The following is a 14,633-nucleotide window of genomic DNA, read 5'->3' as shown; positions in this document are numbered from 1 at the left end:
AGTGACATGTTTCATAGTGCCCCATGATGGAAGCGATAAACATTTTAATCAGCCCCTCTGCCCACAGTCTCTCTCGGCCGATTCTTTTCGCCATAGGTCATCGTGGCGGCACGTGTGTCGGACCACACGGCAGGGTCAGCATTGGCAAGGGAAGTTCGGTCCGTCACGCTACGCTACCAACTTCAGAACGACAAATGATAACTGTTAATAACAACAGTTGTGATTAGCAACTAGGAATAACATGGAATAATCGCCTTCCGTGTAGGCTCCGATTTAAACAAGAGCCGGTTGAATGGAGAAATGGCTAATTGTTTTTGAACTGGCTAATGGAAATGGTGTTTTGAGTTGCCCCCCCATGCTGCAGGGACTCTCCTGTGTGTGTGTGTGTGTGTGTGTGTGTGTGTAACGGCTTTATGTTTCCCCCCTGTCCTGTGGAAGAGGGTGCGCTAACAAAAACAACCCCCTCTCCACTGCCTGTGTGGTGATGAGCCAGAGCATACTGGAGCGCTGCCAGGCCGGATACACACACACACACACACACACACACACACACACACACACACACACACACACAGGTTACTGGCATACCTCAGTAAACACACGACTTGCACTGCTGCAGGTACCGCATCGGATTTTTTGTCAAAACAAACACGCGCTCACACAAACACATGCTACGCTCTTTCTCACCCTCCTGGTCTTCCTCCCTCTGTGTTGTTCCTCTCTCTAGAAGACACATGCACACACCAGAACCCTCTTTAATAAACACACACATTGTAAAAAAAAAACGTCTGTTCACATACACACATACACACACACACACACACACCGTCAGATCCCACACATCAGCCAAACACAAACCAGATCAGAACACACACACAAGCACACACACATCCATTAAGACAGAAATGCCATGTTTTTGTGTGTGTGATGTCTCAGGAAAGTAGCTCAGAGGTTGCAACATGAGACGCCGACTCCACCCAAAGTCATTGAAGAACTTGGCTGTGGTATTTTTTAGGTGGGGGGGGGGGGGGGGGGCATTGCAGGGAAAAAAAGCCTTGTGCAGATTCCAATGTTGTGAATGAATATTACACTCGGGAACCCTTTGAACACAGCGAGGCTACAGCAAGGTTAAGATCCGGGCACTCTTCACCCGCCGCTCTTCCCCCCAGCCACGACTGTTCCTCTGCCTCTCTCCTCCTCCTCCTCCTTCTGTGTCTCTCTCTTTTCTTCTTCTTCTCTTTCTTCTTCTTCTTCAATCCTTCACCCCTAATAAGCACAAACAGGAAAAATAAAGACAGCAGCCTGCCACCTTTTCATTTGTCTCTCTCTCTCTCTCTCACACACACACACACACACACACACACACACAGTCTCTCTCTCTCTCTGCTGGAAGAAAGTGCTTAGTTCCCCTCACAGGAAGCCCAAGTCATGTTTTTCACAGTAGTCCCAGCCTCTAATTGCAGGGTGTAGGTGAGAGGTGCTGCCTGGTATGGAGATAATTTTTGCCTGAGAGAATTTCAATCACCTTCCACCAGCTTAACGTTTCCGCTCTCCACATGGGAAGATGGGAGGAAGACGAAACATTAATATCACTTTTAGGTAACATTAAGTACCCACCTGCCCCTTTATTTTAAGTCACATATAAAAGCTTACACTTACAGTTGCAGTCCTGAAGACTACAATATACTTCAATACAGTATTCAGTACAGGTGTAATTATTGTTTTGCACACTTTACCCAAGGGGCTAAAGTGGTATGAACCACTTACAAAACTCTGTAGTTTGTAGCCATTGTCAGCAACAGTTGGTGAGAGAGAGAGAGAGAGAGAGAGAGAGAGAAGTAACTCCCAGCCGGATGACGGATATAACATGTTTGTCAAACACGCTTTGCTCAAACACTGTGATAATGCCCATGGTGAGCTCTTCCGTCCCTCCCTCTTTCTCTCCTGTCCTCTCTCTCTCCCTCCTCTCCTGCCTCTCTCTCTTCCTCCCTTCCACCCTTCGTCCCCCCCGTTCCCCGACTCCCATGCAGCCCCTAGCCAGGCTCCGGTGTGGGTGAGGAGGTGAGGCGGCTGGCTTGTATAATTCCTGGTGAATTATGCAATCCTGACATGGAAAACGCGCGCCGTGACCTTCGCCGAGAGAGAGGGAGAGAGAGAGAGAGAGGGGGGGGGGGGGGAGAGGGAGAGATAGAGGGAGAGGGGGAGAGAGAGAGAGCGAGAGAACGAGTGAGATTCTGCACACGCCTCCAGAGTGAATCACTTCCGAAAGCAGACGGAGGTGATGAACACCAGGCGCTCTCCCTCTCCTTCCCTCCCTCTCCCTACCTCCCTCTCCCTCTCCCTACCTCCCTCTCCCTCTCCTTACCTCCCTCTCTCTGTCTCTCTTCCCTCTTGCCCCCTCTCCCCTTCTCCCACCCTCCCTCCCCATCTCCCCTGCTCTCCTTAGCCCTCCCTCTCTCCTTCTCCCTCTCTCCTTTTCTCTCTCTCTCTCTCTCTCTCTCTCTCTCTCTCTCTCTCTCTCTCTCTCTCTCTCTCTCTCTCTTCCCTCTTGCCCCCTCTCCCCTTCTCCCAGCCTCCCTCCCCATCTCCCCTGCTCTCTCTCTCTCCACCTTAGCCCTCCCTCTCTCCTTCTCCCTCTCCCTCTCTCTCTCTCTCTCTCTCTCTCTCTCTCTCTCTCTCTCTCTCTCTCTCTCTCTCTCTCTCTCTTCCCCCGTGGTGGCCCATGCCACCCTCCGGAACGGCTCTCTTTTGTTCCACCCGGCAGTTCCGCAGACGGAGATCTTACGCAATCAACCTCCGTACAAAAAGCACACCAACGGAACCAATCTATCTTTATAATGACAGATAGGGCTGTATTGAGGTTGCAGGATATGCGCGCTGATATGCTCTGCCAAGAGGCTCTGCGGCTTAACGCTAACCCTGAGCAATGTCAGGAATGAGCTCACAGCAACTTGCAGGGGTAGTGCAGCCATTTAAAAAGTCACTTCCCGATGAACTGATTAAAGGAAAATAGTACTGTTCGTACTGGAGAGAGAGAGAGAGAGAGTGAGTGAATGAAAGAGAAAAAGAGTGAGAGAGAGAGAGAGAGGGAAAAGGAGAGGGAATTAAAAAGAAGACTAGTCTGAAATGGCAATGAAAAGTACATCCAAAGAAAAAGAAAAAAAAGGGAGAAAAAAACTTTATTGCCTCTCAAAATATTCTTTCTCTCTCCCTCATTTCACTCTTAGATGTGTGCAGTCGAGTTATGTTGCCTTTATTAAACACTTGGTTTTGCATGCAAATGCTGTGCTGGCACTGTTAATACCATCCGACTCCCACGCCAGTCAAAATGCAAACATGTAATAGGAAGTTTTCGAGCTTAAAATAGACTCTTAATTGCTGAACAGTATTTCTGAGTCCTAGTGTAGGGAGGGGCCGGTATTTGCCTTTCAACTGTGCGATAATTAGCACTCAAATGTCTGGACTCGTGCCAAACCATTATAGGGAAGCGGAATGAAATATACAAAGTTTGATCAATGATTTTTAGGAATGTGGGGATTATTTTTGTTACTTTGAAGCATATTGTTTAATTCTCACACAGTTGATATCACATTGTTGATAACTAAACTAAACTAAACTAAACTAAGCATTTGTTGTTGCACTCTGCGTATTGCGCAATTCACTCACTGTTGATTTCCCTCTGTTTGTCTAACCAACGTTTTGTGCTGTATGATGGATAGCTTATAAGTAATCAAAGTTTCGTCATTTGTTTTTCCACTGCAGCTGAGTAACTTGTTGACCATACAGCACCAAGATGAGCTCCCGTTGCCATTACGTGAGATTGTCTCACGGTCCCCCGTCTGACCGGCCGGCCTGACAGCCCCTAATCTGTCTCTGTTTCCTCTCGCAGATAACGGCGGTGTGCAGGGAAGCGGCCCTCCTGGCCCTGCAGGAGGACATCAAAGCGCAGCGTGTCGCGCGGAGCCATTTTGAGAGTGCCCTCGCCGCCGTCAAGCCCAGGGTTCCAGACTCCCTGATCCAGTCGTATATTAACTACCAGCGGCAGAGTGGACAGACTCGCTGGTGATGTCACTGCCCAAGGATTCCAGGGCTGCTCCCCCCCCCCCCCCTCCTCCTCTCTCTCTCTGGAGGTGGTGGTCAGCCTACCCCCACCCCCCAGCCCCGCATCCCAAATCACCCTGTGTGCTGGTCCTGGGGAGTCGAGGGGACAGAAGACAGTAGATGAAAGGCCCAGGAAGGATAAAGGGTCTGTGATTGATTGTTTGCATTTTTACTGTCGCGGCCCCCAGTAACACCCTGCAAGGTTTATCACAGTGTTCTCTGGTAATACAATCAACACAAACCTTACTGAGTGGTATTATTGGTAATAAATGTGTATTTAAGTAATGTGTGTCTCAGTGTGTGTGTATTTGCTCCCTTTTAAAGTTGTTTTTTTCTCCTTACACAGAAACACAAAAAAATTAAATGAATGAATAAATAAATAAATGTATATGTGAAATGGCTGTAACAGACGCCTATTTATTCAAAAGCACTATAGTGCCATCAGAAGTTTTGCATTCTATCAGTCCATTTGAACGAAATGTGAAACCTCAAAACAAATTTGAAATGTATCTTTGAACTATGAAAATGGGGAGAGTAAGTTTTGAGTACATCCTTTTTAAGTAGGCCTATAGAGAAAAGTATAAGGGATTTCAAGTTGTGTTTTGCATGGGACTGACACATTGTGTCAAATATAAATGACGATCTGCAGTGATCTCCATGTGTCTGTTTCTAGTTTCTAGTTAAATCTCACAGTTTGCTGAACGGAGTTCCTGTTGGAGTCATTGGGTATTGATTTTTCCATGTGAATGGGATAAATTGACTTTGTATTGAACTTCCTATTCTCATGGATCCGGATGTAGCGCATCCTCGACACCAATCACACCAGTCAAGAACAGAGGGGCGGGGGGGTGCTTTTCTCTTGCACTAGCAGGGTGCCTCTTTGTTAAGGTGGCGCGGTAGGTTCACAGTTAACTCGTTCAGAGCAACTGGCTGCAATAAAGGAAAGTCGTTTTATATTATACGGTGTCTTAAGAAGAGGTCCTACGTATATTTATTCTACATTACATTGTCTCGTTTCAGTGTTCAGCGTCCAGGAAATGCACAGCATTACTGTGATTTAAAATGGTAATGTATCTCAGTCCGTTTTAACCAACCTTTCAAAAGACCCGGACCTTTATTATACAAATACAACACATCGATATTTTCCTCCCGAAAACAGTTGTAAAGACAAAGTCAGAGTGACTGTAGTCCTGTATTTGGGGAGGAACATACAGCCAACAGGTCGAATACAATCAAATCGGAAACATCTCCCTCTGAACAGGGGCGCTTCGTGTCGTTCCACCTTAAGAGGTGCACACATCTCTATCGCCCGGCCTTCCACATCTGCCCAATGAATTAAGAGCGGATGCGATGTATCCTTTTTCAGCGCGGTGAATGGCCAATGGGAGTTGGCTACTCGAGCAAACACAGGACCCTACTTTCTCATTCATTTAGTAGCCTACTAGTCTTGCAACGCAGAGGAATCATGCCTACAAGTGTACTCCTCTCTTAAGCACTCCACGCATTAGAAAAACAATAGTAAAGCATCGTCGCGCAACCGAAGGAACCTTATATCAACCTGGATATATTTCGAATCGCAAAGATTCACTTTTAAAGAAACCCCGAGGAAAACATTTTTTTGCGTTTTGTTTCGCCGCGCTTGGACAAAACTGGGTTGTGTTGCCAGATCGGCGTCTCAAGTGCGCAGTGCTTTATCGGGCGCTTGCACCATCTTTCAGGCGTCACTCGTGGATTTACCCTCACCTTGGACAAACTAGTGAATTAAATTCGCTGCACCGAGTGGAGGAATAGCGGCAGATCAAGCACCACTGTTTGGATACAACATTTGTAATGAGCTTTACATTTTAAAATAAGCTCGTTTCAAACAATTTTGGATGGGTGCTTGGTATATTGGCTGATGGATCCTACACTATGGATGGTTGCATATAGGTGCGTATTGGATTTTGTGGCTTGGCTAACATTGCATTATAAATAGTTACGTTTATAATGCGTATTCGGGTTTGAAGGGCTGCTGGCCTTATTTATATGTCGTCGCTTTATGCAATTTGCCATTTAGTAGGACACATGTCGGGTTTACTGTCGCACACTACCCTCGGTGGTGTGTAGCCTATAGGCTACCCAGCCAGCAGCGCGATGGTGGAGTTGGCCTGTGCTGTCGTTCGATTATTTTCTAGCCTGATTATCTCCGCAAACCAAAACATCCGTGCGTGCATGCCTTCTGTGTATAGCACGTTTTCGTGTGTTGCGGTCGTTGAACATCTCACGGGCGAATATCCTAGGCCCATTGGTTCCTCGAAAGGAATAGACGAAGAACGGTCCTAGTCTACTTTTTTTAGCCAAGGGGTTCTTGCTCTCCTGCGGTAGCTAACTGACAAACACCCCTCCCCCATGGAGCTTGTTTTCATTCATAAGTTTTCCCCCGTCCTCTGTCGGCTCATCCTGGATTGTGTTGATTAATTAGTTCCACTACTTGCCTTCACAGAAGCTCTACGAAACATAACTTGATGGCGTACCCTAATTATGCGCGATCATGTGTATTGAATCTCAATAGCCTAAACCGCATTTTTTGTTAACTCTCGGTGCATAATTTCATATCGATGGTGGTTTCTCTAGTGATTTAGTGGAACTTGACATTGGAGTAAACGACATTTAACATTATGGGCAGTCAACAAACTTTGCAGTTCACAAAGTCGATTTAATCTTTAGGGCCTTTGGCCGTAGCTCTGGTGACTGTCTTACATTTTAACTCCCGTAGACTATGTTATTTGCAGTAAGCATGTTTGCGCAAGCTATATCCCTTAGATTTGTTGAACAGAATTATATTGGCAAGAAGCTAAGTCGTGAAACCCCGCTTTGTTCCATAGGTCTCTAATCAGTTTATTTTTTGTGAAAACCTTAATTACACAAACGATTTGTGGAGCCACAAGTCCAAAGCTTAAATAATAGCCATTATTATACCCTTCAACTTTTCCCTGAGCCTTGATTTATGTGGCTGGTTAATTTCAAAGCAAGCCTTCCGTTTTGCAGTAGAATTAGAGAAGCAGCGCACATTGTGCCGCTGGACCGTGTCCTCATCCCTTTCCTGAGCTGTTATTTAAATGTTAACTAGCCATACAAATGCAAATCGGAACGGGAAGTATTTGTACTGAAGTTTGGATGTGTGCTTATTGAGGACGGAACAAAGTCTTGTTAATAGTCAATCTTTTCTCTGCTTGCATAACTCTCGGGGGGTAAAATGCCACGAAATGAAAGAAAGCAAAGATAACGCTCTCTATTCACTATGGACGTTTGCACCTGAACGTGAAAAGTGTAGAAATCGCTGATAAATGCTGAAAGATTCGCTTACTTGCATGCTGTCACATGTTGCTGCTTCTATACTATGCGCATCGTTCGTTTGTCAGTGTAAAAACCCGTATTTCACGACTTTGTTTTCAACTGAAATGCGTCGTTTGGTTCTTGCTATCTTTCTCATCTCCTTCTTCCGTTCCCCCCTCCAGGATTTCAGATGCATGCCAAGTCCACAGTGAATGTCGGAAGTGGTGATCACCCCAGATGGAGCTCCAAAGTCAACATGGCACCGGCGGCTCATTAGTAGTGATCCAGCAGCCTTCCCTGGAGGGCCGGCTGGACCGTTTGGACTACGAACGGGAGTTCCAGCATGCCGCCATCCTCTCGCTTGACCAAATCAAGGCCATCCGCTCCAACAACGAGTACACGGAGGGGCCGTCGGTGGCACGCAGGCCCACCGCACCTCGCATGGTAGTTGCCCCGCGGCCGGAAAAGCATGAGAGCACCCACGAGATCATACTGGTCAATGTGAACAACAACTATGAGCACCGGCACCACCACCACCACCATCCGGGGACTGCCCTAGTGGGACAGCATTACAATGGACGGGCGCCCGGCCTAAGCCGGTCCACCAGCACGGGCAGTGCTGCCAGCTCGGGCAGCAACAGCAGCGCCTCGTCCGAGCAGGGCCTCCTGGTACGCTCCCCTCCGAGTCGGCTCGGCTCTACCCACCACCACAACCACCATCACCACCACCACCACAGTGGCAGCGGCACCGGCACCGGTGGCCTCCACCACAGCATCAGCGGCAGCCACCGGCCGGACAGGCCCGTACGGACTCAGCCCAAGGCGCTGTCGCTGACCCCCCAGCAGCAGCAGCAGCAGCTGCTCCTGCAGCACCTGGAGGCTCCCCTGAAGCCCTCGGCCAAGAGCGGCCCGGGCGGCGGAATCGGCGGCGGCGGCCTCGTCCCGTCTGCGGGCGACGCCGCGTCCGGCCACCAGTTCATCTGCGAGCGCTGCGGCAAGTGCAAGTGCGCGGAGTGCACGGCGCCCCGGACGCTCCCCTCGTGCCTGGCGTGCAGCGGGCAGTGCCTGTGCTCGCCCGACAGCGTGGTGGAGCACGGCACGTGCATGTGCCTGGTCAAGGGCCTCTTCTACCACTGCTCGAACCGCGACGACGACGAGGGCGACTCGTGCGCCGACCACCCGTGCTCGCTGTCGCGCTCGCACTGCTGCTCGCGCTTCCTGTGCATGGGATTAATGTCGGCGATCTTCCCCTGCCTGCTCTGCTACCCGCCCGCCCGCGGCTGCGTCAAGGCCTGCCAGGACTGCCACGACCGCGTCAACCGGCCAGGCTGCCGCTGCAAGAACTCCAACACTGTCTATTGCAAACTGGAGAGCTGGCCCCCCCAGGCTCCAGAGAAGCCTTCCTGATCCCTAATGTGTCTCTCCAGGGAGGGGGGGATTCACCCCCCCAAGCCCCTCTTCTTTCCTTCACCCGTGTGCTCATGTGGTTCTGAGGATGATTATGACAATGATGATAATGATGATGATTATGATGATAATAATCATTGCTATCGATGTTTATCAAAACATTTTAAGCACCTCCCACCCTCGCCAGTTTGAATGAGGGCTTTCTGCTAGGAGTGATGAGCATGGAGTATGAAAACCACTCTCTTTTTTTCTTCTTTGTTTCAACAGGACCATTTTTTTTTATTTTTACAAATCAGTGTTTGCCTTAACCGTTTCCTTTGTCTCTTTGGCTACACATTAACACTCGTTATAAAGAATTTTCTGTTAGCTAGGCAGAGTTTCCCTGGTGCTTTAAGCCTGGGCCGTGTGGCCTCTTACCAAAATCTGTGAAGGACTATCTAGCTAGACAATATGTAGCTGTTACCAGATCATAGCAACCAGGAGTGCTTTGAGTGATCCGTTGCTACCACATTAAGGCTATGGGTAACCTTGGTTCCTTTTGTATTAAGGAGAGCACATGTATCACATAGTATTTCTGTTGGATGGTTCTCCCCCCACTCCCGAGACTTTTACCAACCATTCTGTGGCATTCTTACCCTTCTTATTTTGTTCTCATTTTTTTGTAAATTGTATGTTCAGATCCATAAGAGAAATTCCGGCTATTTTTTAAAAAAAGAAAATGTCTGTTAAAACATTTTTTGTTGTACAAAATATTTATTATGTGAAGCTCTATTATTTTATGATATTTATTGCAAAAGACAGTCTTAAACTTACTCATGTCTGAATATAACAAAATATCAATACTTACTGAAAAATTAAAGGGTGGCACAAAAGAAAAACTATGTTAACTTTAATGCAGAAAATATATTAATTAATGAAAAATATACACCGTCTTGTGTCTTGATTATCTTTGACTGTTGTGCAAGCCTATGAGTGTGTCATGTAGGAAAAGATTACAGTATGAGAACTACTGTAGATACTGTGCTTGTGGGTGTCTGGGTGGGTGACTGGGAAGTTTCAGTTGCTGAATTGGTTAAATGGTAATGTTAACTGCATTAGTTGGAAGGTCATCATAAATTCCTGCTGATAGCTGAACTTCTTCCTGTTGCTGTATTCTGCAACTTCAAAACCGCCTATCTACAACAGCACTGATCACAGTTCCAAGGATCTTTCACTGGTCACAATCTGACCCGGCTCCAAATTATATTCGTTTGGGTTTTGGTGGAGGTGAAGCCAAAGGGTAAATCAGAATCTGAGGTTAGTAAGCAGAATGTCAAAATGCATGGGCTTAAATGTTCATGGTAGTTGAGTGTATGTGTGTGTGTCTGTGTGTGGAGGGGGGGTGTTCTAAATAGGAATAGATTTTGGTGAGCTCCAACAGCTGACATAGTCTCATTAAATTGTAAAACGGTGTTTGGTGCGAGCGAGTCCCACAGCGTGTGGCAGTGGGAGACGGGACCCAGCACTCCGGCCTCCCCAGGCCACCTGTTCAAAGATAATAAACGGCGAGCATTGCCCAGCTTTTATTGCATAGTTCCTGCTCTAAGGACAACAGCAGTCAGGGCAGAAACGGCCCCCTTTTGGCCCGCTCACACTCTCTCTCTTCCTCTCTCTCTCTCTCCCTCTCCCTCCCTCTCTCCCTTCTCCTGGGGGTTTTATCACTCCAGGGGGAAGTTGGATGACCTCGTAAGAGAGGGTGAGATCATAGCTGCTGCAGAGAAAGAGAGGGGGGAACTGAACATGTCAGAAATCTCAGGCCCCAAAAACAGGCCAGGCCTGATCAGTGCACAGAGAGAGAGAGAGAGAGAGACACACACACACACACACATGAAGGGGAAAGTGATTGGGAAAGAATAAGAAGTGAGTAATCAACCACAAAGTATTTCCTAAAACCCCAAGGGTTATGAGTCTTTCACTCAAGAGAAGGATAATTCTTTGCTTTGTTTTTGTGTTTTTTTTGTCACTTTTGGTTCGCTTGTTGGCTCACTACTATTTTTGGCAGTTTTGGACTTTTAAAGCTGGATATTTTTGTAACTCTGGTTCTTTGGTTACATTTTAAATCATGTTTTTTAACCTTAAAACCCCAAGAGACTAGAACTGGCTATTCCCAGGAAGAACGATGATCTTTTTAACATCCCTGGGAAAATACTTCACAAATGTTTCCCTGCCCTGCTTGGCAGAAACTCTTTTTAATTATTCTTATCCTATGATTTGTCTGCATTCAACAGTGTTTTTGTTTTTCATTTTTTTGCCTTTTTTCTTGAGTGACACGGTTGAAGCCACAGGACGGCCCTGTTCCAAATGGGTTCGTTTAGAATATCTCCATTTTTTTTCTCTCTTCCTCTCCTCTCCTCTCCTTTTTTACTGGCTGGAATGTACCTTTTGTTGGTCTGAAAGGCTGAGTGTGGATTAGTGGTTTGACAATTTCCTGTTACCTTTCAGCCCTGCAATCTGAACCCCATTTGCTTCTTGGTCCTGGGCAATCCACAACAATAGAGCGGGTCTCCTTCTGGGGCAGTCGGAGTACAGAGGGCCCTGAACTGACAAAACTAGTATTTTGGAAATTGTGCTGCCATGATGAGGGATAACTTTAGTACATTTGAGCCAAATCAGTCTTCAGTTTAAAAAAAAAAAAAAAAAAAGAAATCCCGAGAAAAGCTGTTTTAGCAACATACTGTACTGATGGTATGCCTCCGTTTTTCTTTTTTTAAGACACTACAGTCTAGGTTACACTTGTTTGGTGGTTGACCGAGAATGACTGCATCAGAATTACTCAGTCTCACTCTATTTTCTAACACTAGCTTCCTATTTTCTAGGGAAAAAATGTGTATGGCCACACATAACACCCACACAATTCTATTTCTAGGCTGCTTTGCCTTGTACGATGGCCTACTCCATGGCCTCTGTGAGAGTAGGGCTCAGCACGCACAAACTTGCTTGATTTCAGCTTGACTCAGAGCGGAACCTCCAACACCACAAACTTTCGGTGACCTCAGCTAAGGTACCGACAACGCAGCCTAACGTGTCTAAAAATAAACCACCGGAAGGAAATTCATCACCTAGGCCAGATTTAGTCGTTTTTGTTTTGCTTTCCTTTGCGTTTTCCTCCCCGTTCAAACCTACACATCTACAAGTGTACAGGAAAGGCCTTTAAGTCATTCTACCTGCCGGCACATTCGCTCACCCCTAGTCATGCAGTGATACGTTTTTTCCATACGTTTCGCATTTGCATTGACAATTGTTTTTAAACAAGTGAGGGGACGCATACTTAAAGCAGATAACACAATCTCAGCCTGAAGTTTGGCAGTCCCCTTTCACAAAGCAATAAAAGGAAGCTCTGCATAGAGAGAGCAGCTTTCCAAACAGCCCCAGCCCCTCCATTATCCCCCTTATCTGCCTCTGCTGGTGTCAAAAGGCGGCCGAGACAACAGGATGTGAGTTTGTTTGACTGGAGGTGTTTCATTGCCTGGAACATTTGGAGCTCTCAGCATACAGGGGGGATTTGGGTTGAAACGGCCCCCCATTCACACGGCCTGGCCCGGAGGGCCTTCTGTAGGTCTGTGGAGTGTTGCTATCCAATAGTGCTGCTATCCAATAGTCCCCCCCCCTCACACACACACACACACACACACACACACACACACACACACACACACACACACACACACACACTGGCTCACCCCAAATCACCCCACCCCCTGTGCTCTCTTGGACTTTTTTGGTGCCTATTTTACAGACACAGAGTGTTGGTAGATGAGTGTGTGCGTGAGTGAGTGAGTGAGTAAGTTGAGTGAGTAAGTAAGTGAGGAAACTATGGAGGATGATCAATGCACAACTCTTGCCAAAGTAACAGGGGAACATCTTGGTCATTGGTAGAACACTATGTGTATATTTGGGTGGTGGTATGTGTGTGTGTGTGTGTGTGTGTGTGTGTGAGGGAGGGAGGGGGGGGGGTGTTCTTGGCTTGATCAGGGTCATTTGTTTTGGTTAGAGAAAACACCATTCCCCAGCAGGTCTTTTTAGGAGTCCTCTGTGACTCCCTCAGTTCGAGAGTTGTGACTGCGAGAGATGGTGGAGATTATCTCTGGTCTGAGTCCATCAGGGTGGGAGGAGGAGGGGGAGGGGTGCTGCCAGGGCTCCTTTCATGGATATCATGACAAAAGGATCCTTGGTTTCGCCGGGATTAAGTGTTCCAACAACAATGTTGAACAATACGTCCCCATTTCCTTAAGGTTCAGGTCAAAAACAAAACCCTCTTCCTGTTTCTCTCACTGTTTTTTTTTCTTCGTCTCCTCTCTTCACTACTTTGCAGCCCCCCCATTTTGCCCTTAAATTGCCGACAGTGGCAAATGCACATATTTTTGGAACAATTTCTCTTGACTTCGGGTCAAATTGGTTGTGTGGTGATAAGATCACAACCTCGCTTTCTTTTGGTTGGCCTCTGGAGACGTTCATTCAGGAGCTCAGTTTAAACTACTCCACCATCCTCTCGTTCTCTCCTCCTCCCCCTCCAAATATCTCGGGCAGGAAAATGCCTTCCAGAACTTTGAAAAAAAAAATAAAAGGACCTAAATCATTCCTGGTAGTCAGTGGCCCCTTTCGGAGGCTGTGTGTGGTGGCAGTGTGTGTTTGTGTGTGTGTGTGTGTGTGTGTGTGTGTGTGTGTTGGGTTGTTTCTCTCTCACTCTTTCTCCCCCACCCTCTCTCTCTCTCTCTCTCTCTCTCTTTCTCTTTTTGTCTCCTTCCCCCTCTTTTTTAAGATTAGACTACACATCCAGCCAGATGGTTCCTGTCTGATGGCTTTTTTCAATTCACTTCCTCTCCACCCCCCGCCCCCCCCCACACACACCTCCCCCCTTGTATCCCTTCCCCCTCCTCCTCCCAAACGCTCTTCTGTTATGCGCCTGGAAGTAATCTTTTATTGCCCAGTTGTTCGGAAGTGACCTCCTGCCCTTGATTAGATAGGGCCAAGTCCTATCGCACCATTTTGTTTGAGCTGGCAGTTGCCCCCTTTTTCTCCCGCAGGCTCAGTGATCCTGTGTGAGGGACAACAATGGGGGGCTTTAGTCCGTCCGTCTCTCGGCTGGGGCGCAACAGGCGGGGGTCACAGAAGAGGCTTTCTTTTCCTCTCTCTCTCCTCTTCTGGTTCTTCTTCCCCTTTTAGGTTTTCAGCGAGGGCGCCCATCAGGGACATGGATGGGGGATCCTTGATATACTTTAAAGTCTGTGTAACTGCCTTTCCAGCCCACCACACTCACCTCCTCAAAGTGCAACCCCCCCCCCCCCATCCTCACACACACACACACACACACACACACACATCTCCCCTCTCAAGAATCCCCCAACCCCCCCCCCTCTCCTCTGATGACCCTCTATAGAGCTGGCAGACTCCACTTTAATCTTTGCTATCAGTGAACTCTTAAGTCAATAGAGAGTAGTCACCAGGTGAGTGGTTCAGGGCGATGGCCGGCCCTAGATATTTGAGCCCCTTTGTGAAGTTCCCATTTGGTTTTATTGATCCGTGTTGTTGCTTGTGAAAAGCTCACATTTCCTGTGCCGTTTTATCTTTGATCACAGGGATTCCACATCACAACACGGGCAGACGAGGGACTTAAAATTCCTAAGCTTGTTTCAAAAGGATCAAACCTGATTAGTTATTTCATTAATAGCCAATCCAACGAATGTTGATTCAGTTTATAGGTTACCATCTGTGAAAAACACAGGCTGTTACCTGTAGTATTTAGAGGGGAGTCTTTACCATCGTTGACCATA

At 47.3% G+C, this 14,633-nt stretch overlaps 2 protein-coding genes across 2 annotated transcripts in view; both read left to right on the top strand.

Annotated features, from left to right (window-relative positions):
- afg2a (AFG2 AAA ATPase homolog A) overlaps positions 1-4,498 on the top strand; it is a 102,997-nt gene extending 98,499 nt beyond the window's left edge. Inside the window, exon 16 of the mRNA XM_062524943.1 lies at positions 3,890-4,498. Coding sequence (XP_062380927.1) covers positions 3,890-4,066 — 177 coding nt within the window. The 3' untranslated portion in view covers positions 4,067-4,498. The remainder of the gene's footprint in view (positions 1-3,889) is intronic.
- A 1,024-nt stretch (positions 4,499-5,522) lies between these two features.
- Positions 5,523-9,748, top strand: spry1 (sprouty homolog 1, antagonist of FGF signaling (Drosophila)). The gene is made up of 2 exons (XM_062524660.1): positions 5,523-6,030; positions 7,599-9,748. Exon 2 carries the CDS (start codon positions 7,654-7,656, stop codon positions 8,821-8,823), a length of 1,170 nt encoding a protein of 389 aa, XP_062380644.1. The 5' UTR covers positions 5,523-6,030; positions 7,599-7,653; the 3' UTR covers positions 8,824-9,748.
- The last annotated feature ends 4,885 nt before the right edge of the window (positions 9,749-14,633 follow it).

Source organism: Sardina pilchardus, chromosome 21 (assembly GCF_963854185.1).
Source record: "Sardina pilchardus chromosome 21, fSarPil1.1, whole genome shotgun sequence".
NCBI classification, from domain to species: Eukaryota; Metazoa; Chordata; class Actinopteri; order Clupeiformes; family Clupeidae; genus Sardina; species Sardina pilchardus.
Note: the sequence above shows the minus strand (reverse complement) of the source record. Positions and strands in the feature narration are given on the sequence as shown.